The sequence below is a fragment of the Ptychodera flava genome, chromosome 18 (genome assembly GCF_041260155.1).
Source record: "Ptychodera flava strain L36383 chromosome 18, AS_Pfla_20210202, whole genome shotgun sequence".
Lineage (NCBI taxonomy): Eukaryota > Metazoa > Hemichordata > Enteropneusta > Ptychoderidae > Ptychodera > Ptychodera flava.
The window spans coordinates 11,437,007-11,463,108 of record NC_091945.1 but is presented as its reverse complement, the minus strand read 5'-3'; the positions used below and the strand labels follow the sequence as shown (position 1 = coordinate 11,463,108).

Sequence of the window (26,102 nt, the reverse complement as noted above, 5' to 3'; positions counted from 1 at the left end):
TCTGCAGTCACAATATTGTAAGCTCTCTCCTCAATGTATCGCAAGCCCCCCCCCCCCCTCCCTCCAACGAGTGTTGTTGCCTCAGCTTACGCGTATTCCAGGAAGTCTACATTAGGCCAAAGTAATTAAATTCTTTGTTTTGCGTCCCCATCCGCTTAGGTTTTTAAGGTTTTCATGAAAAACACACACAGTGTATTTGAATAGGAAATTTTAGGACGTAACCGCTTAGCTTTTCTGAACTAAAAATGTTGTTACAATTTTTTATTTGCTGCAATCAAATAACATTGTGTTAATTTTCTTGTGTGTGTTTTTCCGCCGCTTAGACGCGTACCTTTCCCCATTTTGAGTGGACGCAAAACAAAGAATTTAATTACTTTGACCTTATCAGTATACGACGTCCGGAGTCCGGATACCGAAAGCTTTAGTGAAAAGCGCGTTCCCAATGTATGTTTTCTCGGAAATCTGTGACATTCGCGTTACTATTATGTAAAATTAATTTCTTTTCTTGGCGACCATTATTAAACCTCATGCGACCCCTGCTTAAGTTTAAGGAAATCTTGGTCGAGGCGTCAGATCAAAAGTGGGGGTACAGACTACAATATTTAGTTCACGTCAAAAAATCATAGCGACTCGCTATTATCTCCTGTACTGGTGTGAACTCTACAAAGTATTTATATTGAGATTATTAGGAAATACCGAAATGTTCGAGGACACTGACCCAGATCGCGTCAGGCGATGCACGGCGCCAAAGTCCGAGTGCATCCTTTTGCGGTATTGCATATTAACATTATTGACGACGGCGTCAAATGGGCCAAGTATTGACCGTTTTAATGCAAGTAAGGGGCGACGTCAAAAGTTCAATGAAGGATAAAAAACTTAATTCTTTTAGTTTGGGGGTGGGGGGGTTTTGACCTAAAAAAGTTTCTATCCTACAAATCGATTTAAGGTAAAAATTGCCAGGGGAATGAATATTTTGAAAAAATAGAGCAGAAATGCACACTTTCGTGTTGAAGCCAGCGGAGGGAGTTGTTTTAACACGGTGCAGAGCTGCACCTGGCCTAGTTAGTGTAAACAATGCAGGCTGTTGGCCTCTGTTGCACCACAGACGGTAGTCTCTCTACTGTCTATATGGTTACACTCGGAATTTATAATTGTATTTTGCTACATTTCTGGTGCACGTGTAGTCCGCCTGAATGGAGTAGTGTGAACTGAGTTGTTACAACCACCAGGACAGTTGAGATAGTTTTTATACCTCTGGAAGGAGAAACCTGGACTTTATTGTTGTTGTTCTTGTTCATTCATTGATAAACTTCAAGTTTGTTGTTAGTATGTTGTAGTTACATTTGATGAAACACAAAGTGTGTTCCCAATCTTAAGCCCCACTAGCTTTATCTTTTAGCATTATTTTTATGATTTTACTTTCAAACTGCCAACTTGGTGACAATGTAGTCATTTAGGTCTGTGTACACACTTATAACTACCTGCCGGGTCTATATATGCAATTTTGAACAAGATAAAGATTACACTGCGATTAAATGTTCGCCCAAACATTAAATCACAGCCCCATGCAGAAAAGCTAAAACCTTGATACTATGCATATCTGCACTGAAATCTTCATATAAATTGCACAGAGTAGTCCAATGTAATGCATAGGGGTGAATGTTTTCAACTGTGACACTGTATGTTCTGATTCCTTTTTAATATTACCAATTTTTGAAAATGACGGGAAATCAAAGTGACCGTTAAAATTTTAATTTACATGTGAAATGTTTCTGAAAGGAATGGTTTCCTAATGCAGTAAAAGTTCATATCTCTTCAGAGGGTAGATTTCAGAAAGGAGAGAATAGGTAGATAATTTGAGGTCAACAAATTTCAAGAGTTACAGCTAGTGGGGCTTTAACGATGCATTACTTTATTTCACCCCTAAATTGACTGATCCTTAGCTTTGCTTTACATAGAAAGAGCCTGGCAACAGGTTCAATATAAGTCAATTAAGTTTCTAGGGGGGTGGGGGGGTTTGGGGAGAAACTAAGGGAATTAAGTTTTTTATCCTACATTGAACTTTTGACGTCGCCCCTAATTCAACGATATTTCTTTCGATTGATAGGGCAAGAATAGAACGCTACCTTGGGACTAGCTTAGCTCTGCGTGGCAGGGCTGTGTGTTACTGGCGTTACACGGCCTCCCGCCACATAGGCCGTATAACGACGGTAACACACAGCCCTGCCATGCAGAGCTACCTTTATGGGACGAGCTTCTGGATAGCCTGACAACACCTTCACAAACACACAGACAGGCGCTTGGAATTGCCAACGTGTACTACACATATCTGAGTCTGCAATGAACATGTTGAACACTGAACGCTCATCATGTGTACGGACGGACAGAGCACGAGGCAGATTAGCAGTGGGTCCATAGCTGTGATGTTTTAGGACGGGATTTCTGCCTTTTACGGGCTGGTTTTGTTTTTAACCCCGCCACAGGGTTAGAAACGTAAAAGTCAAAACCAGACCGTAAAAGGCAGAAATCCCGTTTTAAACACCACAGCTATGGACCCAGGGCCGCGGCTGATGCGTTGACAAATGACACCCATACTCCACAGGTGGCCTGCAGTCACCCTGTCGGACTGCAATATATTAATTTTGTGTTCAATTGCAAAGAATTGTTTCGATTTTTAGAAAAATATTCGTTGTTAAAATTAATTAATCTGTATATTTCTTGTTACTAGACCAAGTTTGGCTGATTTTGAGGTCAGGAAGAGTGTCAATAGCCGAATACAGGGCCCGCTGCGCGCTGATACCGTACCCGCCGCGGGCGTCACAATGGATTCGGCCATTTAATTTATTGCATGTAACCCCTACGCAGCGCAGTTACGATTCTCTACATTTGACGCAGCCAAACGCAGGGTATTGGTTTAACAAGCTCTGCACCAGACATATTTGATTTTAAACTTTACGATACCTCTCATACAGCAGCTACTGCGAGATGTCAATATTTCACGAGTAGGCTTCGAAGGAGACGGTCATGGTACATTCTATTCAGAGGAAGCCATGGAAGACGAAGGTGCTTACGGATCCCATCAACGACAGTTTTCCAAAAGCGAACACATGTAATGGATGTCGAATCGAAACGATCCGGGGTTTAAAGCTGTTATTTCTGCTACTTGCTGCCTTTCTCCATCCATCGTCACCCGTACTCGCTGATACCGAAGGTAAGCGCGTTTGGTTTGGTTCACAGTCGTTTGTGGTAAGGTTCACGGCGAAGGCCACAATTTATTGGGCTACCTAAGAAAGTCTTTTGTGTGTGTGTGTATTTTGGGGGGTATGAGAAGGGGCACCCGCCGTGTACCTATTAAACATATAAAGCGAGTGTACTTTGGTCGGCCAATGTACAACACTGGTAATGTTGTAACATTAATTAATACAACGGCACCGAGAGACGGTGGTATAAAGATTGCTGCGGATCCGTAGCCCTACTACTCCCTTTGGGGCACTCCCCCAACACAACCAGCAAAGGGAGTGGTAGGGCTACGGATCCGCAGCAAGTGGTAAGATAGTCAGCAGCAATATATAGCTGCAATAGTTGTAGCCCACGGGCTGTGCCCAGTAGGACCCGGCCACACAGCCAATATGACCGAAAATTAAGCCGACGCACGGCCCGTGGGCTACATTTATTGCAGCTATGGCAATATATAGTCATGTTACACAAATAACACGTGCTGTTTCCAAAAACCAGTCACTGCAGTTTCACTTGCAAACTTCCCTGAAGGAGGACACATGACAAGACCAAATAAGAGGTCGAATAGCATGTCCGGCGTTTCGGCTGAAGTGAGTGGTGGACAAACAGCCAAAACTGATTATAGTGCAGAAAAACCAACATAAAGGACCACAATTATCTCATTATCTGAAAAGGCTGTACCCCGGGCTGTACTGGGGACAAAGTCGCTCTTTTTTGAGTTTCATGAATTGTGTTGGATGTGAAAAATACTTTGTGTGTTTGATTTTTTGAAACTTGCTAAAACACTGGTCACCTGTGCACAACCTCAACTCTGTCTGCAGCCAGACAAGATTTAAACTTTCGATGAAACATTTTACGGTCGATCTGAAAGTGAAAGTGACAAAAAATCAAGTTCCGTAGACAATTAGTGTTGCAGGGAAGTGCATGAACTTACATTGTTACAATTGCTCTTCATGCGAGCATTTGTAATGAGATCTTAATTGGCGGTGCCGTTGATATAGACAACGATGACAGCTTTCCCTTATATTGTAGCAATGTTTATTTGTCAAAAGCAAGTCAGAATAGGAGAAACATCCATTTTGTCTTGATGTCATAAACGAAGTCATTCGTTTGCATTCAGCAAATGGGTAGCTTTTGACAGTGTTGCAGTTGTGTACCGCCCGGTGTACCATAGTCAATTTGCATATATATAAATGCAAGGTACTGTCTCAGTGTCTGCTTGAATAATAGAAAGAAAGCACTTCCATTTCACCTTTCTTGTCCAGTTTACGTACATGTACATCCATACTAATAACCACAGGCCCTCACCACACACATCTTAATTAATTTTATTCCATAAATTATCTTCATCATAATTGGCACCTATATGCTTGCTTGCCTCTAGAACACAAGGTTACACTTCTGCTGTTATGATGGAAAGTGTCTGTTAATTTCACATAGCCTGTCTTAATGCATATAAGCATACCAATAATTACATACTAGACATATCTAACATCTTCATTATCTTCATTAATTTCTATGCATAAATTATCTATACAATGCAGGATGTGGAGTACATGAATATTCCACACTTATAAAGAACCATTAGCATAAAATTTTAATACCGGAACAATGCTCATTAATATAATTTGCATAAATGAATACTAATCTGCCCTGTATCTTGCACTAATAGAAATTATCTACAGCTATCTACAGGAACACTTTGAATATAGCTATACACTGACATATTGTGTAATTGTATCATTTCTCAAATATGATGAGACGCAAACTCAAACTGTCTGAACACTAATGACATTTACAATGGTTCATATAATAATAATAATAATAACAACAACAACAACAACAATAATAATAATAATAATAATAATAATAATAATTTGTTGTTTAAAGACCAATACACAGCCTTTTCTCAGCAGTCTGTACATTTCATAACAGGAAGAAATATACAAAAGATTAAAATTTAAGTTGGTCAAAGAAAAGAGTGTAATAAAAACCAATTGAAAAAAGCAAACTACAATAAAAACCTACATACAATCAACAAAGAAAGTATATAAAAAACTCACTAAAACAATGCTATAATGAAATATTGCACGTAAAATGATATTCAATTCAGTAGTAGCATTGTCAAAAAATAAAAGTCTTAAGGATCTATAAGTCTCTCAATTATTCAAAGCTCAGGCAGCCACCTATGCCACAGTTTAGGGGATACATGCTAAAAATTCTGTCAAAATATGTTCTTGAAAGTTTTTCCATGATCTTTGATAGAAAAATGATTCAATGTGATACCGATCGACACTTTGTCTTATATTGTGTACTGGACGATCAATTGTTACAAGTTCTGATATTAGTATTTTGGGACTAATTCACCTTGATGGACAATTTGAAACACCAGACAAAGAATTTTAAAACAGATTCATTCTTCGACTTGGAGCCAATGTAACTCCTTGAGTATAAATGTCATATCAATGTGACGGCCCACCTTCCGTCCAGTTACAAAACGAGCAGCAGAGTTCTGGATGTGTTGAAGCCCAGGTAGGCCAAAAAGTAGACTGGTACAATAATCTAACTTCCAAGTGACAAAAGCGTGAACTAATTTTTCAGCACTTGCCTGGCCTAACAAGTTTCAAATTTTACGTACTCACCAAAGTGAATGAGAGCGAATATGGTTATCCTTGAGACCGAAAGAGTCAAGCATCATATCAAGGTCACATACGACAGTTGATGGCAAAATCATGGCCTCATATACAACTATACAGCTTTCTTGTTCATACATTAACTTATTTGTCCTATCTACACAATCACCAAAGGTGTCATTGTAACTTACAGACTATTGTCTGTAGACCTAGAGTGAGTTTTCTTGTGTATATTTATCTCTTTAATTGTCAGTGTCTCTTTTAATATGAAAATCAGCTTGTGTAGCTGATTTCAATTCCCCAAAACTCACTGTCTACATTGAGCACACAAGTTTGTATGACGCTTAAATAGTGGTGAAACCATAAAAACGGTTGCTTCAATAAGCTATTTATTGCATAGAAACTGTAATGTATAGAGGTGATATCTTTCATCTAATCTTAAAAACAGGGTGCCAATTGTAACCTCTCATTTACAACCCTTGGCAGGGTTTTGTCTTGATCTGAGCAAACTTTGTGACTGCACCAAGTGTACTTGACACGGCTTAAATGCTGATTAAAGCCTGGGTAGGCTTATATCAGCCATGCAACACGTGTAAACACTTTCCATATCTTTCAAGTTTGTAATTGAAAATGTTGGTTTTTGTGTGTTGATAGAGTCTTAGATCTTTTGGTTGCTTCATGACCTTGTAAATCTCTTTATCATACTTTTCTAATCTTTTTCATTCATGCCCTCAAGTATTTTGATGGAGATTTATGATGGCACATAAACCTTAAACAGTACAATGCTTCTTGGGCCAGACATGTGACCTTTGACATGCCCTGAAATGAAAGCATGACACAACAGAAATACAACTTTGGTACAATTTGTTACTGACAAATTCACAATAAGATCTTTGTTCAGCATTTTTACAGGTTACACATAAAGCCACTGGTACAGAGTAAACATTGGCTTTGGAGAAGTTAGCCCATAGGGAAGAGAGGATACATAAGCAAACAAACAAAAAACAAGCCATAAGAAACAAACAAACAAATATAACTAATAAATTAGAAATAAGCAAATGACCGACAAGACCCCAAATATGTAAATAAATGGATAAAGAAATAAATGAAAAAATGTAAAAGAAAATAACATATTGAATAAGAATTATAATTGACCGAAGAGCACATCAGTTTCACTATCTACTATAGTGAAACTGACATTGCATTTTGCATAAGTTGCATGTGTTGTTCAGTCAATAATTTCGATTCTTATTCTATTTATTGTTTGCTCTCATATTTATTTATTTATTTGTTTTTTGTCAGTTATTTGTTTATTTGTTTTTTATTATTCATTTATTTTGCTTGATTGGTTGTTTATTCATTTGTGTTTGTTTTTTGGGTTGTTTATTTTGTTTTTGTTTGTTTATCCTGGCTTCCCAGTGGTTAGACCAAATTGTCTTGTGGTAATGTAAAAGCAAGAATGAAGTGAGGCTCACCAATTGAATTTAGGTGATATCCCAGTCCCTATATATTTGGGTATGTATTAGAGAGTTGGGATTACATTTCCAAAATGTAATTTTGTTAAAAAATAACACTTTCCTTCAAATCATTTGCTTTATGACAGCTGAATCGGTGTTGGTTGAAATGCCGACTGATGTATGTGTAGAGGAAAACAGACGGGCCGTAATGAAGTGTAGTGTGCGTGGACCATATGAACCAGTGTGGAGAAAGGAATATGAAAATGGTACCATTATTACTGTATCAGATGGTTATAATGTATACTACAAAGCGTGCAAAACCTGTACATTCTCAGACGAACCCAAGCCTGACCAGTATAACCTTATAATTTATCCTGTATCCCTCAATGATGCTCATGAATGGATTTGTGAACTTTTCCAGGCACAGCCACACTTTCACAAAGCAAGGCTCTTCATTGCAAGTAAGTTACCCTCTCATTTTGAGCATTTATACACTATTAGTCTATAGAAGCTTTTGGGATTATATCCGTCCAGCATCAGTCAGTCCGTATGTATGTATGTATGTATGTATGTATGTATGTATGTATGTATGTATGTATGTATGTATGTATGTATGTATGTATGTATGTATGTATGTATGTATGTATGTACGTATGTATGTACGTACATACCTACATTTTTGAGGGTATCCATCCACTCAAATATTTTGAGAATTGCAATACTTACAGCCTTAATATTTGGTGAATACATGCATCATATGATAATGGCGAATGGTATTGATGATATTATTGAAAATATGCAAATTTTCCCTAAAAAGCCATTTTTAGTCAAAAATCTTCTCATAATCACTGGTCAGATGGTTCTATATTTGGCATATACATCCCCAGGGATGTGTTTTAATTCTGATGTGTTTAAACTCTGATGAAATATGCTAGTTTGCATTTTTAGGGCAATTTTTGTCATTTTTAAAACTTTAAAAATCTTCTTCTTCTTCAAAACCATTCACAGAGATGACCGTATTAAGATTTGTCAAATTGTGATGAAATATTTGTAATTTTAATGCAATGTTTGTCATTTAGTCAACAATCTTCTTCCTCAAAAGTTCTGGTCAAGCACCTCTAATACATGTCCCCAGAAATGACATATTATTCTGAAATCTGTGAGTTTGTATATTTGAGACTGCTTTTGTAGATTTTGGTTAAAGGGACATAAGCTGTAACTTATGGCAAGGTTTTCAGTATTCTGCTTCTGTATATCAACTACCGTGTCTGACCCTAATCTGTTTGTCATGCTGAAATTTCGAGTATTCTTTTTGTCAACACAGCTTGTATGTGTGTAGTGATCATTGTTTATTGTTTACAAATGAATTCTAGTCCGGACTTGAATACAACTTTCAACAATAACAATGGAGATTATACTCATATAGGTTGTGTTGATATGCTAAATACTTGGCATTAAATTACAGTTTAGGGATTCAATGCAGAAAGTGTAGGGAAACCACAAAACAAAAGTTCTGAAAAAATAGCCAAAAGATACAGCTTATGGAGCTTTAATTTTTTTCTTCAAAACGCCTGGTACAGACAGCTTTGATATTCAGTTTACTGGTCCCTTACAATGATCTAAGTCAATTATTTTCATATAGTGAGGTAATGCACAATTTTGCATTTTAGGGACAATTGTGCCAATTTTGGTCCAAAAGTCTTTTTCTCAAAAACTGCTTGTCTGATAGCGTTGCAATTTGGTATACAAGTTCCTTGGGATGACCTAAGCCAAATCATTTGTTCAAACTGGGGGAACCCTATAAGTTTGTATTTTTGGGGCCAATTTTTTAGGCTGTGACCTTAAATGTCCTATACCATCAAGGATACGTTGTAAGACAGTTTTGGAAATGGTAAACATAATGTAGTCGTAGTTGGTATCTATTTGTCATAAAATTTGATCAAGTAAACAAATCTGAGGTTATTTCATTTTTGACATAGTGGACCAACTTTGTGAATAATACATGAACGAAACACAATTAAATACTGATAATGGATTTGGATCCACCAGAATGTCACATGACAAGATGGACCCTACGGTGGATACAGACTCCAGATACATTTGTCTTAGTTCCAATCATTGCGTTGAATAATCATACACACAGTTGTCAAGTCATTGATTGATTACGTAAATCATCACAACATGGGGGCCAGCCAAATGCAACTCATATAGGATTAATAAGATGAGCAATTAAGGATAATATCAAGTCACTTCACCACACAAACAGAATAAATAACAATTAACAATTAAATTTTAAAATTCAATAAGAGACATTCACAACTTGCCAAAACTACTCCAATACATTCCTATTTATGATATCATTTCCCCATTATCAAATTAGTTCAATTTTCCTTTCATATTTTGAAAATTATATTTCTCTGAAACAGTTATTTCAGATCATTTAGACTCATTAAACTACAAAGAATCAATTACCAGAGCTGATGAAAGTTGCTGTGTCAGCTGTCATATTTAATGAAGTCTTCAAAACTAGTTATAACTGGAGGAACTTCACCAGAGTCAGAAAGGGCTGTTAATTGGTCATAAAGTTATGTAATAGCAGTGAAAGACAGTTTGTATTGCATCAGCTAATTTTTAATTTGCATATTTAATGAGCTTTTAGAGTTCGGCATTTATAACTTGAAAGGACTTGACCAAGGCAATTACATTTGCTATATACAGGGGTGATACAATGACAGCAGTCAAAGATATAGTATTTTTTCAGCTAATTACATATTTGTCTCTCTACTCGATAATTTTCGGAATTTAATAATTTCTGGTGAATATCTTTGCCGATATTTATCATAACAATGTTAATGAAATTTCAAAATTGTGGCATTGATCAATTTACAGAGAACTCCAATATATATACTTAAACACCTTTAGCATTTTCAGTTCATATCAGGTTCATTATAATTTTGTATTTTTATGGAAATGTTTGTCACTGTAGGTCAATTTATAATGTCCCTGACACAAATCTCGTTTCACTCTTTGAATTTTGGTTTACAGGGTCCTAAAATACATGTGTACATATCTGTTGCTTGAGACTCCTTGGTAGCTTTATTTTGTGTTGGACATTCCCCATTTAGCAATGACACTGCCATAAACGTGGAGGCAGTTTGGCACATACCATCGACATGTAGGTGTGATAGCATTGTCATCATTGCCAGGTTTTTCATCATGGTTTAAAGAAACCATGGCTTAATAAAACTATGAACAGCACTAAAATATTATAGCTTGCATTTCGTTCATTTTGACCCACCATATCTGATTTAATGTGAGCACAGTGTCCTTGACGCTACTTTTTTTGGCCTTACAGCATTAAAAATCTCTTTTCACGTATAATTGACTTGGACAATTGTATCCTTTTTGAATTTGAAATGTTGCTAAATTTAAGTTACTTTGCTTTTCTAGTCCCAGAAATTTGCATCTTTGGCCTCAGATTTTATTCTTGATCACTTGACTAAAGAGAATAAAATTTTTGAGCAAAGTGAGTGTACCAAGTAAATGTTGTCTCTCATTTGTATACATGTTTATAAAGTGACAATATCAGCCTTCGATGTGTATTACTAAAAGAATTCAAAATGCCAAGGGAACAAGTTAAACTCACTCTGAAATACTTGTTTTCCATCAATTTATCAGTTCCTTGCTTGGAGGCGAAAATGAATGTAATCCGTGGCGCAACATATAAATCCGAAAAGACGTACAAAACTGAAGAAGGTACAAATGTGACCCTACAGTGCATTGCTTCTGGATGTGAGGCACCGTGTCTTACTGTCACTTGGTACAAAGACAACTCTCCAATATCATCAGATTCAGACAGTCCAAGTGAGATAACTATCCTTGTATCTCGTGATGATCATATGAAAAAAATTTTGTGTAGCGTTGGGAACAACGCTACGAATGAGCGTCATGAGGATCATGTTACGTTGATTGTCCAATGTAAGTGTATCAACAGTTATTATTGCTCTAAATACTAGTATTAGTGGTGGATAATTTCAACTAGCTGGTCTAAGTTCACCATTATGGTAGAATGCACCTCGGGGACAGCTATAATTCGCACTCTCAAACTTTTACAATTCTCTTCTGATTTACCACTTGTTCATTTTAAAGCGCTTGGTGTAAGAAAACTTTTCACTGGCTTAGTATTTCGAAATTTGAAAATTTTATTGTTCTCCACAGAGTTAACACAGGGATGGCAGCCATTTTGAATTTTAAATATCGGTAAATCTTGAGTTTATTGATTCTCTGGTACCAAACTTTGCACCCTCACTTTTTATTCTTGATTTGGTAAGAGTGGGGTCGAAAGTTTCATTGGGGAAAGTTTGAGCACAAGTTTAAGTCTTTCACTTTCGAGGTGCATTCTACCTTAAACTCCATCTGCTCATTTAGAAATTAATATTTGCCATAAAAAACAATGACTGAACCAAAGTGGCAAGGTGACCCTTTAGTACCACTATGGTTTGGCTCATAACCCTCTGTTATCAATGGTGATTATATGAATCTGCATATAGGGAAGAATGTTGACTGCGATTTCAGGTATGTTACTAAATATATAGCTGCACGCGCTCGACTTAGGACAACGCTGTCTAAAATTCGGGACAAATTTTGTTGTTGTATGCGCGGCTGCTGTTGCAGCTTGTAAGTGTTCACCATAAATTCATACAAATAAGTGTGACTTTAAGTACTCATTGTAACACTGGCAGGTTTTATTTTCACTGTTCTTGCAAAAAATGTGGACAAATATTTATTTATGCATATCAATGAGAAAAAATGACATCATTTGTGATTAGCGCTATAAAGTGAACAGTTCGGGAGACAATGACTTACAGCTTTTCATACTATTTTCAGTATTTTCATCGTAGAAAACAATCACAGTTTCTCATTCAGTTCTCAAAACTACATGTAATAGCCTCACAAACACAAAGCAAATATTGCCTACAATACACTGTGTTTTTATTGATAAAAGAATTCTCCTCAAGACTAAAAATTCATTTGTCAGCAATAACACATAAGACATTACATGCATGCCTACGTGTTGACGAGTTCAATACTGGGTATTTTGATGTGATGTTAGGGGTAGAACAAAAAAAACCCAGAGGTGAAAATCTCCGTCTCTTGTGATGATCTTAACAAAGAAATTTCTTGGCCAGTTTGGAACAGTGTGAAAAGTACCTTAACACTGTGACAATACATGCATGGTGTGATAAAAATTTAGATTTTTTTATGACGGCAAGTTATTGAAAAATCAATAGTTATAAATTTGATCATATGACTTAAAATAGTAGCCCAAGAGGTGTAGCTGACTAAACTACAGTAGCTTTGCAGGATAAATATTTATAATTGCTTTCAAGACACAACAAAATGTTTTAATGCGTCAAATTTACTGGCTTTTATTTCATTAAAGTTTAATTTCCAACAGGTCATCTTTCTTTTATGTGCTAATAATTCACCGAATCTTGCCTGTAGACTGATAAAAACTTTATTGTACATCATATTTCAGTTGAAGGAACGTCACCTACGTCTAGTACACAGGCGTCACATAGTGGATGGGATACCACCAAGCATGAGCCGAAGCGTGACTACAATACCAGTAAGATAACTACTATATTGTCATAATACACACTAGCTGATTCAACTTCCTTTTAAGGTAGTGTCTGCATCTTGAAATTGAAAGACTTAAAATTTGTGGTCCAACTTTATGTAAAGGCACATTTATCCCATACCCTTTCCAAATCAGAAATAAAAATTTGGGGTCACAAGATAAATTTTTGTAACAGCTGAGAAATAAATCAACCAATATTTCGCAAATTCAAAATGGCCGCCATTCCTTCTTTAAAGAGGCACTCCCACTTGGTAACATTTTTAAAACACATTTTTTTAATGCCAACGGTCGATATTTGACGTGGCGACTCCGCACGGTTCGTGAGATATCGATAAAAACATGTCATTTCCTGAGCGTATTTTCACATCCCGAAGTTTTACGATCGTTTCTGGTTATGACCCGAAATCCCCCAAAAGTGTGTTGTTGTGCTGATTGACGATATTCTAAGGAGTCCAAAAACGTTCGAATGACGCAATTAAAATTTACCTCCTACTGCGATGACTTTATAAACATCATTATCAATGCCTTTACCTCTGGTAATTCTTTTTTAAAACTTCTCCTTAGTTTTTGTCGTTTTCATTATTCTCAATCAGTTGTATTCAATTTTTAAACAATGCAACATAGATATCAGTTTTTACGTGTAAAATATTAGTTGCCTCTGATGACTACATTTTGTCGTCTGCCACACAGTTACATGTGGTTCGATACATAGCGGCCGCTGCATGTGGTATGCGCGCATACTACATGGCGGCCGCTATGCATACTATGTATCAACCGCACCTATCTATGCTAGTCACCTATGCAAATTCTGGTGGAATCAGCAAACTTTGTTTTTCGTTTTCGCCGAGTCAGTAGGACTCAGCTTTCTCCCATGGGACATGACCGCTCACCGACGTGAGTGGTACTGCTGTGGCATACAGCAGCGTCAGCGTAGACTTGTACTCCATGCCTTAGTTGACAATGGCCCTAGTGCCGAACGTTTATGTTCGGAAGCTGAATTCAGGTGGGCCACCGGAATTCAAACTTTAACTTTTTTGAGGACATGTTTTTATCGATATCTGGCGATTCGCGCGCAGTCGCCATGTCAAATATCGACCGTTGGCATTAAAAAAATGTGTTTTAAAAATTTTACCAAGTGGGAGTGCCTCTTTAACTGTCAAGGAAAAATTATTTTTTTTTTTATTATAAAAAAAAATAAGCAGTGAAAACTTCATTTTCTCTATGATTCTATAAGCTTCAAAATGAGCCTCAACATTAGTGGTAGACCAAAAAAAAAGAATTGTAAAAGTTTTAGAATCTGAATATCTGTCCTTCTGGCACATTTTACCTTGCTGTATTGAAGAATGGCTTTTTAAATATACTGAGAAACTACAGTCAGTTTTGGTATCATGTACCACAGTAAGGAAAATAAAACATTAGTGTTTGAAAACTGCACACATTTTTGGTTATATTTTAATCAAAATGCAGGGAGAAACATGTTGATATATTGAGGTTATTACCCATTTTAATGCCGCCTTTGCTACATATCAACAGTCACTGTGCTGCTTGAGACACTAGGACAAATTTGAGTACCTGACACAGCACAAAGGAACAAGTCATTTGGGGTAATAAACAATGTATCAACACCATAGCTTAGGAGTTTACAACAGACAGGAAGCTTAAATTTAGGGTTCTGTCCAAGCACTTGAAAATGGTAATAATATGTAAATAGGCTTTACCCATAAATTCTATGGCATTGTAAGGAGTATTTAAACACAACATGACAATTCCTCCACATTTCACAAAAAACAAAATCATAAGTAGTCCAAGAAATGTCACCTTATTTACAGTCCAATATGGTGTACAGTAGGTGTCCACCTCTGTTTTAAAATCTTTAATTTCGATTATACCAGATCAAAGTACAGAGTGAAGGAGGGTATAGCCGCTTTGCTTTTTTACAATGAAAGTTACCATGCCAACAGTGTCATAAGGGTAATACCATTACACTGTCATACCAATGCATATACTCACTGCTTTTGTGCAGGTGTACAATGCTCTCCCTTTATACATTGCTTGTTGTAGCTCGTAAAAAAACTGACAAAATACTTCAACTGAATTACAACATGTGCCATTACAGAGGTTTCATTCACTGTTATTTTTGTTTTGTCGTTTTTGGGGTGTTGGGGTGGGGGAGGCCCAAATAATACCAACTACAAAGTTGGGTGCATGCATGAATGGGGTCGGGTCTGGGAGGGGGGTATTTTGTACATGTCCAGTGACCCGTAAACCTTTTAACTCCTTGTGTATCCCTTGCGTACATCATATACATGATAATTATATGTCAAAAGTGTGTACAATTAGGCGACCACAAATCAACGATCAAGAAGTAATTATGATAATCCCACACTATTAATAACAAATGCAATACAACATATTCAGGTAGAGAAAAGTATAAACTTTCCGTTACTTGCAACAATTTATTTCTGAATTTAGGGACCATTCAGTGTTTATGGCCTGGGGGGGAGGGGGCGGCAAAATCTTGTCGCCGGTGTTCAAAAAAATGTAGACCCCCCCCCCCTGCATTTTTCGTGAAAAAAGATGAACCCCCCCTTTGTAACAACCAGATATGAACTGTAAATGCTCTGACACGTGTTTCATTATATATCGCAGTTATGTGTAAATTTGAACCTTGCGCCACATGTTTGTAACTTCATTGAAAGTATTATGATCAACATAATGAACAACATTCACCACAGATTAACTCTTGGTCATTAAGTATTCAAATACGCAATTAGCTGAAATAGAAATAATTAATTTCTTTGACTCCTGTCATTGTATCACCACTTCATATAGCAAGCATAATTGCCTTTGGTCAAGTCCTTCAAACTATATATTCCAAACTTTGAAAGCTCAATAGATATGCAAACTATAAATTAGCTGACATGAAAACTTAAGTGCGAAATGACTTCCAATATTGGTATAACCTGGTATAATCATCAATGCTCATGTTATGCCAACTTTGATCAAATAAATCCAAGTATATATCCCTAATTAGGAAAGTTCATTAATTTTCCTGCCGAGCGCCCTTGTCCATTATTCTCCCAAGTCAGTAGAAAACCACCCCATAATATGTGCCTGCAAAAGATTGGCTCTCCTGCATGTTATCCTGCCAGGCATTTTGGCAGAAATCGCCCATTTTCAGGGTAGTTTTAGCCGTACTTATACATGTTAGACTTCGATAATTTCTACATGCCCGTAGACAGGGGAAGGAGCTCAAGGGTTGCTGGAGAAAAAAATTGAGGTCACCGGCTTTGTTTGCCCCTGGGAGTGCGTCATTTTATTGCCGTTTCATGTTTATCTTTTTGGAAATAAACTCCTTCAGTATTACGCACGTCTGCTAGGCACAAACATCACCTCACTCGTCTGTTAGTCAGAGACCCTGAGGGTCGTGCTAGGGGTGCAGCAGCACCGTCAAACCTGTCCTGTTTCCCCAGGGTAGGGTCAATTGAATACGTACCTTCAACGACTTGGCAGTGTAGCCCAAAAACTACGTTTTTGTGCTGTTAACGAGCCGATGATTGAACGACATGGCTGAGCCATTGAAGCACAGCTTGACGTAGTTTAGCCAGCTCAGTTGGGAGTTGGCTTACGAGTGTTACCGTTCATTACTGACTTAATCGAGTGGTCCTCAGTCAGGTACGGGTTTGTACCGACATGGCTTGGGCTGCAGCTAACCAGTGATAACCAGTCACTACACCCAAGTCTTCAGTTCACTTTTGCGATGCACGGGTGCAACGCAATATGCTTCCATTGTTCTAGCCATCGACGTGTCCACATGCCTGGCAGCCATATTGTACTGCTAGCTGGTTTGCATAACAAAAGCAGTCCCTGCTAACTGCAGACGGTATCCCCGTAGCATATTGACCTTATGTCACCTTTTGAATTCTCTGTACGCAAACAGCGTACGTAGTTACTAATGCGTCGGCAAGAGGATACGTTTGCCTGCAAACCAGAGCCAAATTATACTTCGGACGATGGAATAAATAAAAAATCCAAAGCTACGTCCATTGAATGGCACGGCCAAGGCGGTTAAGGACGTTGCCTGGCTTGAACTTGCAGAGCTGAAGCCCAGCTTAGTACGTCGGACACCAGTTTGTAATGGTATTTCCGAGTCGTTCATATCCGTTCCATCGGAGGAACAAGTCGAGCCGTCCCGTCAAAAATACGTTCTCATTTTCAGTCACGCACAACTGAATAAGTGAATTTCGTCTCGCACCATCGGCATATCTGCCAAGTCGTTTGCAAGAGGTAGCCTTCTAGATTAGCATTGCCGAGTTGGTCAAGTTCGGCAGCAATCTCTATAGTGCCAGGCAGCCAAGTACGTCCAACTCCGCCAGAAAACGTCACCATGCTATCCTGCCAAGTCCGCTAAAAAGCGGTAAAAAAAACCCAGCCCCCCTCGGGTGTGGGGGACTGGCGGACAGGTTTCTGCACCTTTCCCTGTCTATCGACTCCCTGCGAACCCATTTCGAGGGGAAAAGGCGTTCCTTGTCAGAAAACCTGTCCTCGGATGACCCCTAAACGCACAGGGGATAGCAAAACGTAGTGCCGTCGACTTGGCAGGAAAGGGGGTACCCAAAAAGGGCCCGATTTCCACCAGGTTGGGAGAATAACGGTCACCAGTGCTTAGATTCTGGCTACACCGAATTTCAAGCGGATTTTCACTGACTTGGCAGGAAAAGGGTTAAAAATGCTTAATGCCTTTCAATATTGTTAACCTACATAATAGAGCATAATGTACATAGCAAGTTTCATCGATTTTGGTCATGTAAATTCAAATATATATCCCTAATTTCAAAAATTCATTAAATATGCAAATTAGGAGCTGGATGAATAAAAATGCTTTATGACTTTTAACACCGTCCTATCATAGTATCTTTAATGTACATAGCCATTTTCGTCAACTTTGGTCTCATCAATTCAGATAAGTATCCCTAATTAGGAAAGTTCATAAAATATGCAAATTAGGAATTGGCTGAAGTAAAAATGCTTATTGACATTTAATAATGTTCTATCATAGTATCTTTAATGTACATAGCAAGTTTCATCAATTTGGTCATGTAAATTCAAATATATATCCTTAATTTCAAAAGGTCATTTAATATGCAAATTAGGATTTGGATGAAGTAAAAATGCTTAATGACTTTCCATAGCGTTGTATCATAGTATCTTTAATGTACATGGCCAGTTTCGTCAACTTTGATCTCGTCAATTCAGATAAATACCCCTAATTAGGAAAGTTCATAAAATATGCAAATAAGGAATTTGCTGAATTAAAAATGCTTATTGACATTTAATAATGTTCTATCATAGTATCTTTAATGGACATGCCAAGTTTCATCAATTTTGGTCATGTAAATTCAAATATATATCCTTAATTTCAAAAGGTCATTAAATATGCAAATTTGGATTTTGATGAAGTAAAAATGCTTAATGACTTTCAATAATGTTAAATCATAGTATCTTCCATATGCATACTAAGTTTTGTCAATTTTGATCGAGTAAATTAAGATATATACCCCTAATTAGGAAAGTTCATAAAATATGCAAATTAGGAATTGGCTGAAGTAAAAATGCTTAAAGACTTTCAATATTGTTAAATCATAGTATCTTGATTATATATACCAAGTTTAGTCAGTTTTGATCAAGTAAATTCAGATATATACCCCTAATTAGGAAATATCATTAAATATGCAAATTAGTAATTATCTTTCACGTCACCCCTTAATAACTTTTACAGCTGATATATCTTGATGTGATCAACGTTTGTAGCAAATCTCATCAAATTGTGTGCAATTGTTCTCAATGTATATCCGTTTTTTTCTAAAATCATTAATTATGCAAATGAGCAAAAAGTAAGCAAGCCACATCCGCCAAAAACTACCATAATCAGTTCTTACCATTTGCAAACTGAATCTATGTACTAGATTTGATTCTTATCTGACAGACAGACAGACAGACAGACAGACAGACATCGCTGCGACATATGCTCACGTGTGAGAACATGTGAGCAAAAAAAATTGATGACCCCCCCCCCCCCGGCTGAAAAATAATCAAAACCCATAATATGTCAAATTTACCCGCACGGTTTGGATTTGAACTCCGGTATGCGGCGCACTTTATTCGTGTAGCAGAGATGCCAGTGAACAAACTTCCAAGCCACAACCGTGCAAACGTCTGTTAAGACAACTGTAAGGCAATTTTTAACTTCATTTCCATAGACAACTTATGTCCATGGACATTGTATAAAGTGAACTTTATTGGAGTGGTTCGCCAAAGGCAGCCCTCCGGTTAAGAATGTCATGGGCCATTACGTAAAGTAAACTTTATTGGAGTGGGCCGCCAAAGGCGGGCGCCTGTTAAGAGGGTCATGGGCCATTATATAAAGTTAATTTTTTGTAGTGGGCCGCCAAAGGCGGCCTGCCGGTAAAGAGGGTCGATCATGGCCATTGCATGAAGTAAACCTAATTGGAGTGGGCCACCAAAGGCGTCATCCCATTAAGAGGGTCATGGGCTATTACATAAAGTCAATTTATTGTAGTGGGCCGCCAAAGGCAGCCCACCGGTAAAGAGGGTCGATCATGGCCATGGCATAAATTGAACTTTATTGTACGTATTATGTTTTTGAAAATGTGGTGACCCCCTTTCCTACCAGTGAAAAAGCGATGACCCCCCTTTGCGGATTCCAAAATTACGATTCCCCCCCCCCTGTAAAAACTGAACGGTCCCTTAGCAGCGCACACTTTCTGTGATTTTCAGGTCATACACACGGCCATCTTTACCTTATAGCTGACTATATGCCTGGCGGCCATCTTTTAAGGAGACCACTATAGGATAACATTAAAGGTAGAATGTGGCCCGATTTCAAATGCCAGAAAGTATTGACCAAATTGTTTCTCTAGTATCAAATTTGTAGGGTGACCCCTGATTTTCATTCTTGATTTGGGAAGGGAATTATTTAAAGTACTCAAGTTTAAGTAAAAGTTTTAAGTCTCGATTTTGTGGCGTGAACTAGCTACCTTAAAATATTCAACATACTGAAAAGATGTCCAACCCAAACTATCATTGTTCCTCCAAAGCTCTTTCAATTTTTGTCTCGTTGCATCGTCAGTGCCACTTTGTTTATAAAAAATACCGCAATTAAACGGTGTCGCTCAAATTTGATCAGAATTGGTACATACCAAAGATCAACAATAAATGTTGTTTCTATCTGTTCAGTGCAGGAAAATTCTACGTTGATGTTATGACAATGATTTGCACAGTACAACCAGAAAAACAACAAGAAATATTTAAACCAGAAAAACAAGAATGACATAAGTAAATAAGGTCTGAAACTTTAGGTACTGGAGGTCAACTTTAGCAACATGCATAGCAGAGAATATGTTTCAACCATGGATGTACAAAAATAGACATCCATGGGTTGAGCAGGTCTGTTAATATGTCACAGTTCATAAACAATGACAGGAAATGACTAATAAGCTGTTTCAGTTACTGCCACCACTCCCACACATAATAGTATCCTGCATACAAATGGCTTAAAGGTCAAAAACCTCTTACTCAGATGTGTGGGCTGTTTCAGTTACTGCCACCACTCCTGCACATTTGCAGGATTTCCCCTTTTTCTTACCTCATTTGCATATTTTTGACACTGACGTGTTCATTTGAACAACGTCACATCTCAACCCCTGCATCTACCTGTACACCAAATACTGAGATGGTAGCTTTGGCGTGTGACGGACATACATCCGCACATACATACCCACATACAGACATACAGAAGCCATCAACTCACCATATAAGCTCTTTTTGATATTTATATACATACCAAATATGAGCTAAAAAACCTTTATTGAATCGTAAGTTCCAAGAGCAGTTCAAGGACACCCTATATGGTGAATATTTCAAAATTTAGCATAACCAATGTTATGTCTTCTGGAGTAAATATCACCGGGATGGATTGGTATTGGTATGAGTGTATTTGATGATAGTACTTTATCCACAGGGGGCTCAGGTTTCTTGTTTGTTTGTTTGTTTGTTTATGCATTAGTTTATGTGTTACATAAGATTATTTCCATATACAATAAAGAACTAATAAAGAGTTGTATTTGTGTCCATATTTGTCAATAAAGAAGTATTTATTTGTTTAGTTTATTTTTGTTTACAAATATAGTCAACAAATAATACTTTAAAAAAGTTTCTAATACAATCCCACATATGAAAAAAGCAGACCCAGCCTTTGTCATGAGGTGTAAAAGCATTCATGTGTGTCAACCACTCTCTATCAATGTTAATGACCATTAGTAAGGGTGAGTGCTCAGAGAGTGGTGGATACACGTGAGTGTTCTTTATGGAAATAATCATATGTAACACATAAAACAAACATAAAACAAGCATAAAATACAAACAAACAAACAAACAAGGAGTCTGAGTCCCCTGTGGTTTATCAACCATCACTGTCATATCAACTGTTCAACACCATAGCAACACGTAATATTTTCTCTATATTCTTGTAAATTTTAGGTAATGATGGTTCTGCCCCAGGAAAATCATTGAGTGTAGTCAGTATAGTTGTACCACTCTCACTTGCGGCAGTGCTCATCACAAGGTAAACACGAGTTTGTTGAAGAACAATTACACACTGCCGCAGACACTCTGCAAAATACATGGGGAACAGCAGACGACGACTGTTGTATGTATTGCAGTTCCTGGCTTAAATGTGTAGAGTTCATCGAAAGGTCAACCTGAGGCAAGTCTGTTCGTGCACAAGATCTGATAGGCACAGAGATATATCATGGACTGGACTCTACAGGGCTTTAGACTCTTGTCAAATTCTTGTGAAGCACAAAAGAATCTTGCTGACGTAAAGTGCAACAATGCAAAGAGAATATAATAAGGCTCATACTCGGCAGCATATTGAACTGTATGCCAAAGTTTTATATGGCAAGGTATACGAGTTTCGATTCTTAGCTTGCAAGCTGTACAGTGGCCTTGAAATTTGTTTGTCTTCTGTTACAATGTGAACAGACATTCCACTGTCGTCTGGACATATTATGAAGGGATTTTCCAACAAAGCCAACAGCCTATCTCCATATTAACAGGTTTTGCTTTCCATTATGCTTATCATTGGTTGTTCATGCAAATTCTACATTTTGCCAACACCTGTTGTAATAAATAATCAGCTCAGATACAAAACATTTTGTTTTGTTCTGTTTTTTGATACATTTTGTTCAGACTTTGCTCAGCTGAATTTTGTTCAAACTTGGCACAAGTACTGTAATGCCAAGTAGCTTGCTATTCATTACAGCAGCCATTGTCTATATAAAATATTCTATATCTTAACCCATTACAGGCTGTGCCTCAACGAACTCAGTTTTTTTTCAACAAATACAAGGTGTAAATGAATTCATGAGGGTAAGCATACTGTTGTAACAATTACCCTTCAGAAAATGAAAAAAGTGTATAGTCCCTTTTCACAAAATAATTGGAAGACACCCAAATTTATTTTATTTTTGCTAGATATTAATCAGTTTCACATATGGTAATACATCTGATCATCTAGATATGAAAATTGAGGTGATAAGGGTCGACAGTCAGGTTCATGCTAATTAAGCTTTACAATAGCTATTCTGACTTATTAGTTAATGTGGATTTCATGTAAAAATTAAATCATTAAATCAGCATCATAGAAAATGACCTTTTTTCAAAAGTTTGGGATCAAAGGTCAATGACTGTGTACTTATTCTAGTACAAAAGAATGAGAACTTGAATATAATATATGATAAGTTTTTATATGTATAATATATGAGGGCTAATTATATACAGCCATAGAAAAGTCATATATATGGTCATAAATATAATCCCTACTACTGCAGGTACAGATTAACAGAAAGCAAATATAGGTTGTACCTTTGGCAGACAAACTCAATGATATGCTAGTTATCTCCAGATCTCTGCACAGAGTGGGGATTTTTGGAAAATGCAAACTATGTTGATCAAACTCATGGTTTCTGCTCGGCAGCATAGAAAAACCAAGCATACAAGTAATGAGATAAAAAATAACTAGAACAAGCGTGTCATAAATACCACCATGGTATGTTTTATATGACGCCAGGTGTCAGCTTTATGACTTGTACATCGAGACTTCACCAGGTTTGAAACTATAACTCTACCTAGCACTTGTCGTTTTTCATCCCCTGCTGAGTATAAAGGTAGTTTAATGATTTACAGATAGAATCATATCAGCCAAGACTGAATAGCCTATATACATTCAGGGTTTTTTCATGACCCTTGCATGACTATTAACCTTTTAGTCTGTGACATTTTGTTTGGAAACTTGCCAATTTGATTGAAAACTAGCAAACTGCCAACCTAAATCCGGAACTAGTTGGTTTCGTGCAAAGAATTGCATTTTTTTCTCAGCTGCAAAATTCTGCTTTTTGAAAATGACATGATTTGGATGTCACATAGCAGTTATGATAATGGCCTTGACCTCCAATGACATGGTTACTGGTAATTCAATTGTCATTCACAGACATTCAACAATCTTTGACACCTCTGATTCGCTCCTTTTTAATATTCTAGGGAACAACATGCACTGACATTTCATACTTCACTGTTTGAAGATCAGCAAGAATGCAATATCTACTGTATCAATCAGTGTTTGACATGTTTTTCCTGGAACAGGCTGACTGAGAGGGCTGTTTTATGAGACTTTACACAAAGAAACTAAACTTCTGCTTTTTATCAACTTGCTTACTGCTGCAACCACTCTGTACTGTATTTCAAGTTGTAAATTTTCTGTCAAAGAGAGTTTATCTGATAGATCTTGAGCCATATAGATACTTCCGTTCCTTAGTTCACTGAAATAAATTGTAAAATGGAAGAGCAACACAGGTCAATTGGGTATGAATTCCCTCCCTGTCCTTTAAAAGAAATCTGGGATGTATCAAATAGAATTACTTTTCAAAGCAATTTTAAATCAAACTTTTGTGGGCTTTTTGTTTCTTGTTGATTGTAACAATAATGATACTAATAATAATATAATAATAATTTATTGCCATATGCATTATGGTGCAATGGAATTAATTTTTCACCAGCACATCTAATGGAAGAATTAAAATATTATGAAAATAGAATAAAAATACAGAAATTTCAAATCATGTTAACATACAGAGACTAAAAATACGAAAATGAGAAAGAAACATATTACATCTGTAACAAAAAACCTTTGCGAAACCATTCAGATTTTGTTCTAATGCATCATAGTGCCACCCAGACGGTAAAAGTTCAAAATATTTATGAGCTGGATGATTTTCGTCATTAATGATAGATTTGGTTTACCGAATGGTCCTGGATCGATAAATTGACGGCAATGAAGGTAGATCTGAACCAATGATCTTCTCTGCAGTGCTAACGCCTTTTACGAGAGAATGAAACTCTGTAGTAGTGATATTTCCAAACCAGACTGTTATAGCATATGTCAGAATACTCTCAATAGCAGTACGGTAAATATTTATCAAAATGACACGACTCATGTCAAAATTCGTCAGGCGTCTAAGAAAATACAGGCGTTGTTGAGCTTTCTTAATCAAAGACTGTATTTGTCTGCCAAGACAAGGTATTAGAGAGTTAAATTCCCGGATATTTAAAAACAGACATTTCAACCTTGCTGCCTTGAATAACAATAGGAATAATTGGCTGACTGACCTTTCTAAAATTGATGTTCTTTTGTTTTTGTTTTACTTACATTGAGTTCAAGATTTTTTCTCACACCATTCCACTAAGTTAACGATTTCTCTTCTGTAATTTGACTTATCATGTCATTATTAAGAATCAACCCAACTGCCAAAGTATCATTGTTTGTTTGTTTGTTTTTTTTTCTGTTTTGGGGTTTGGTTTTTTTTTGGGGGGGGGGGGGGGTTCATTTGTATATATCCTCTGCAACTGTATTCTTTATTCACAAGCGACTCGTCCTCATCACAGTATTGTCCACTGTTCTTCCAGAAATATTTAAACGACTCAAAAAAGCTGAAAGATCAGACTTTTTCACCGCTTCTTTTCAAATACATAACCATGAAATGAAATCACTGTTATCATGTGCATACCTGTAAATAATGGCATCATGTGGCATTCAATTCTAAATAATCATCATTAGTTTTTTCTAGAAACAAGATACTGGGGTTTGCATGTGCAGGGAAAGTTTGAGACGGAAAGAGTTTGGTCCTTCAATTTATTTGAGTGATATAAATGGAATGTGGCGTCCTTTATGAAGACTTCTGTGGACAGTGTACATTATTTTTGACTTTCTGAAATCCACAGATTTTGAAGGAAAGAGATATATTGTGCAACTTGGACTCCTAATATCCCAATACAAATTGCTCTTTCATGTTTTATATATCCTTCAAAGAGCTAAGTACATGTGTATGTCTTTTGATTTTCAATATAGAGTGAAGGCAGTTTATGTTATATGAGTACTTCGATGACATTCTAGGAATGGGGGGAAATGTGGAGGTTGAGAGTTAGATTATAGCTGTCGTTTTATTTTAGTTGAGGCTTATGCAACACTTGAAAGCCTGCAACAGTTATGAGGCTGTGATGACATTTGATGTGCTTTGGGAAAAGATCTTTGTGTCCCATGCGGAAAAAACAAAAATTTTTCTAGTGTTTGGGGAGGGAGATGTACCCTTCACAAGAGTTTAAAATCCCAATAGCTGTGAATGCGTAATAAAAGGACCTCAAAAATATCCTCTGTTTTCGAAGTTTTCTTTGAATAAGACCCGTTAAAGATTGAAAAAGTGTATATAACACTGTCATAAGTGTCAATTGTGGCATGTAAATTCAAACATTTTAACATAATTGTAGATTTCCAGCCATTTTAAAAACATAATCATATGACAGAGAAAATAAAGATTAAAACAACAAAGTGTTAGCCATCGTGTGTTGTGCATTCAAGTAAATGACATCATGCTTGTTTCTGGTATGATCACGATGTGTATGTGCAGGAAATGCTGTTTTTTGTACTTTTCCATGAAGGTGCCAGTGTGCCCTCTAAGGGGACGTGAAAAAAAATTTGAGTCAAATTGAAGAAAACCTGAT

At 37.0% G+C, this 26,102-nt stretch overlaps 1 protein-coding gene across 1 annotated transcript; it reads left to right on the top strand.

Annotated features, from left to right (window-relative positions):
• Nucleotides 1-2,833: 2,833 nt before the first annotated feature.
• Nucleotides 2,834-25,929, top strand: LOC139116840 (uncharacterized). Its single transcript, XM_070679541.1, has 5 exons — nt 2,834-3,211; nt 7,474-7,788; nt 11,006-11,305; nt 12,867-12,956; nt 21,528-25,929. The coding sequence occupies exons 1-5, from the start codon at nt 3,025-3,027 to the stop codon at nt 21,614-21,616; spliced, it is 981 nt and encodes a 326-aa protein (XP_070535642.1). The 5' UTR covers nt 2,834-3,024; the 3' UTR covers nt 21,617-25,929.
• Nucleotides 25,930-26,102: the final 173 nt, after the last annotated feature.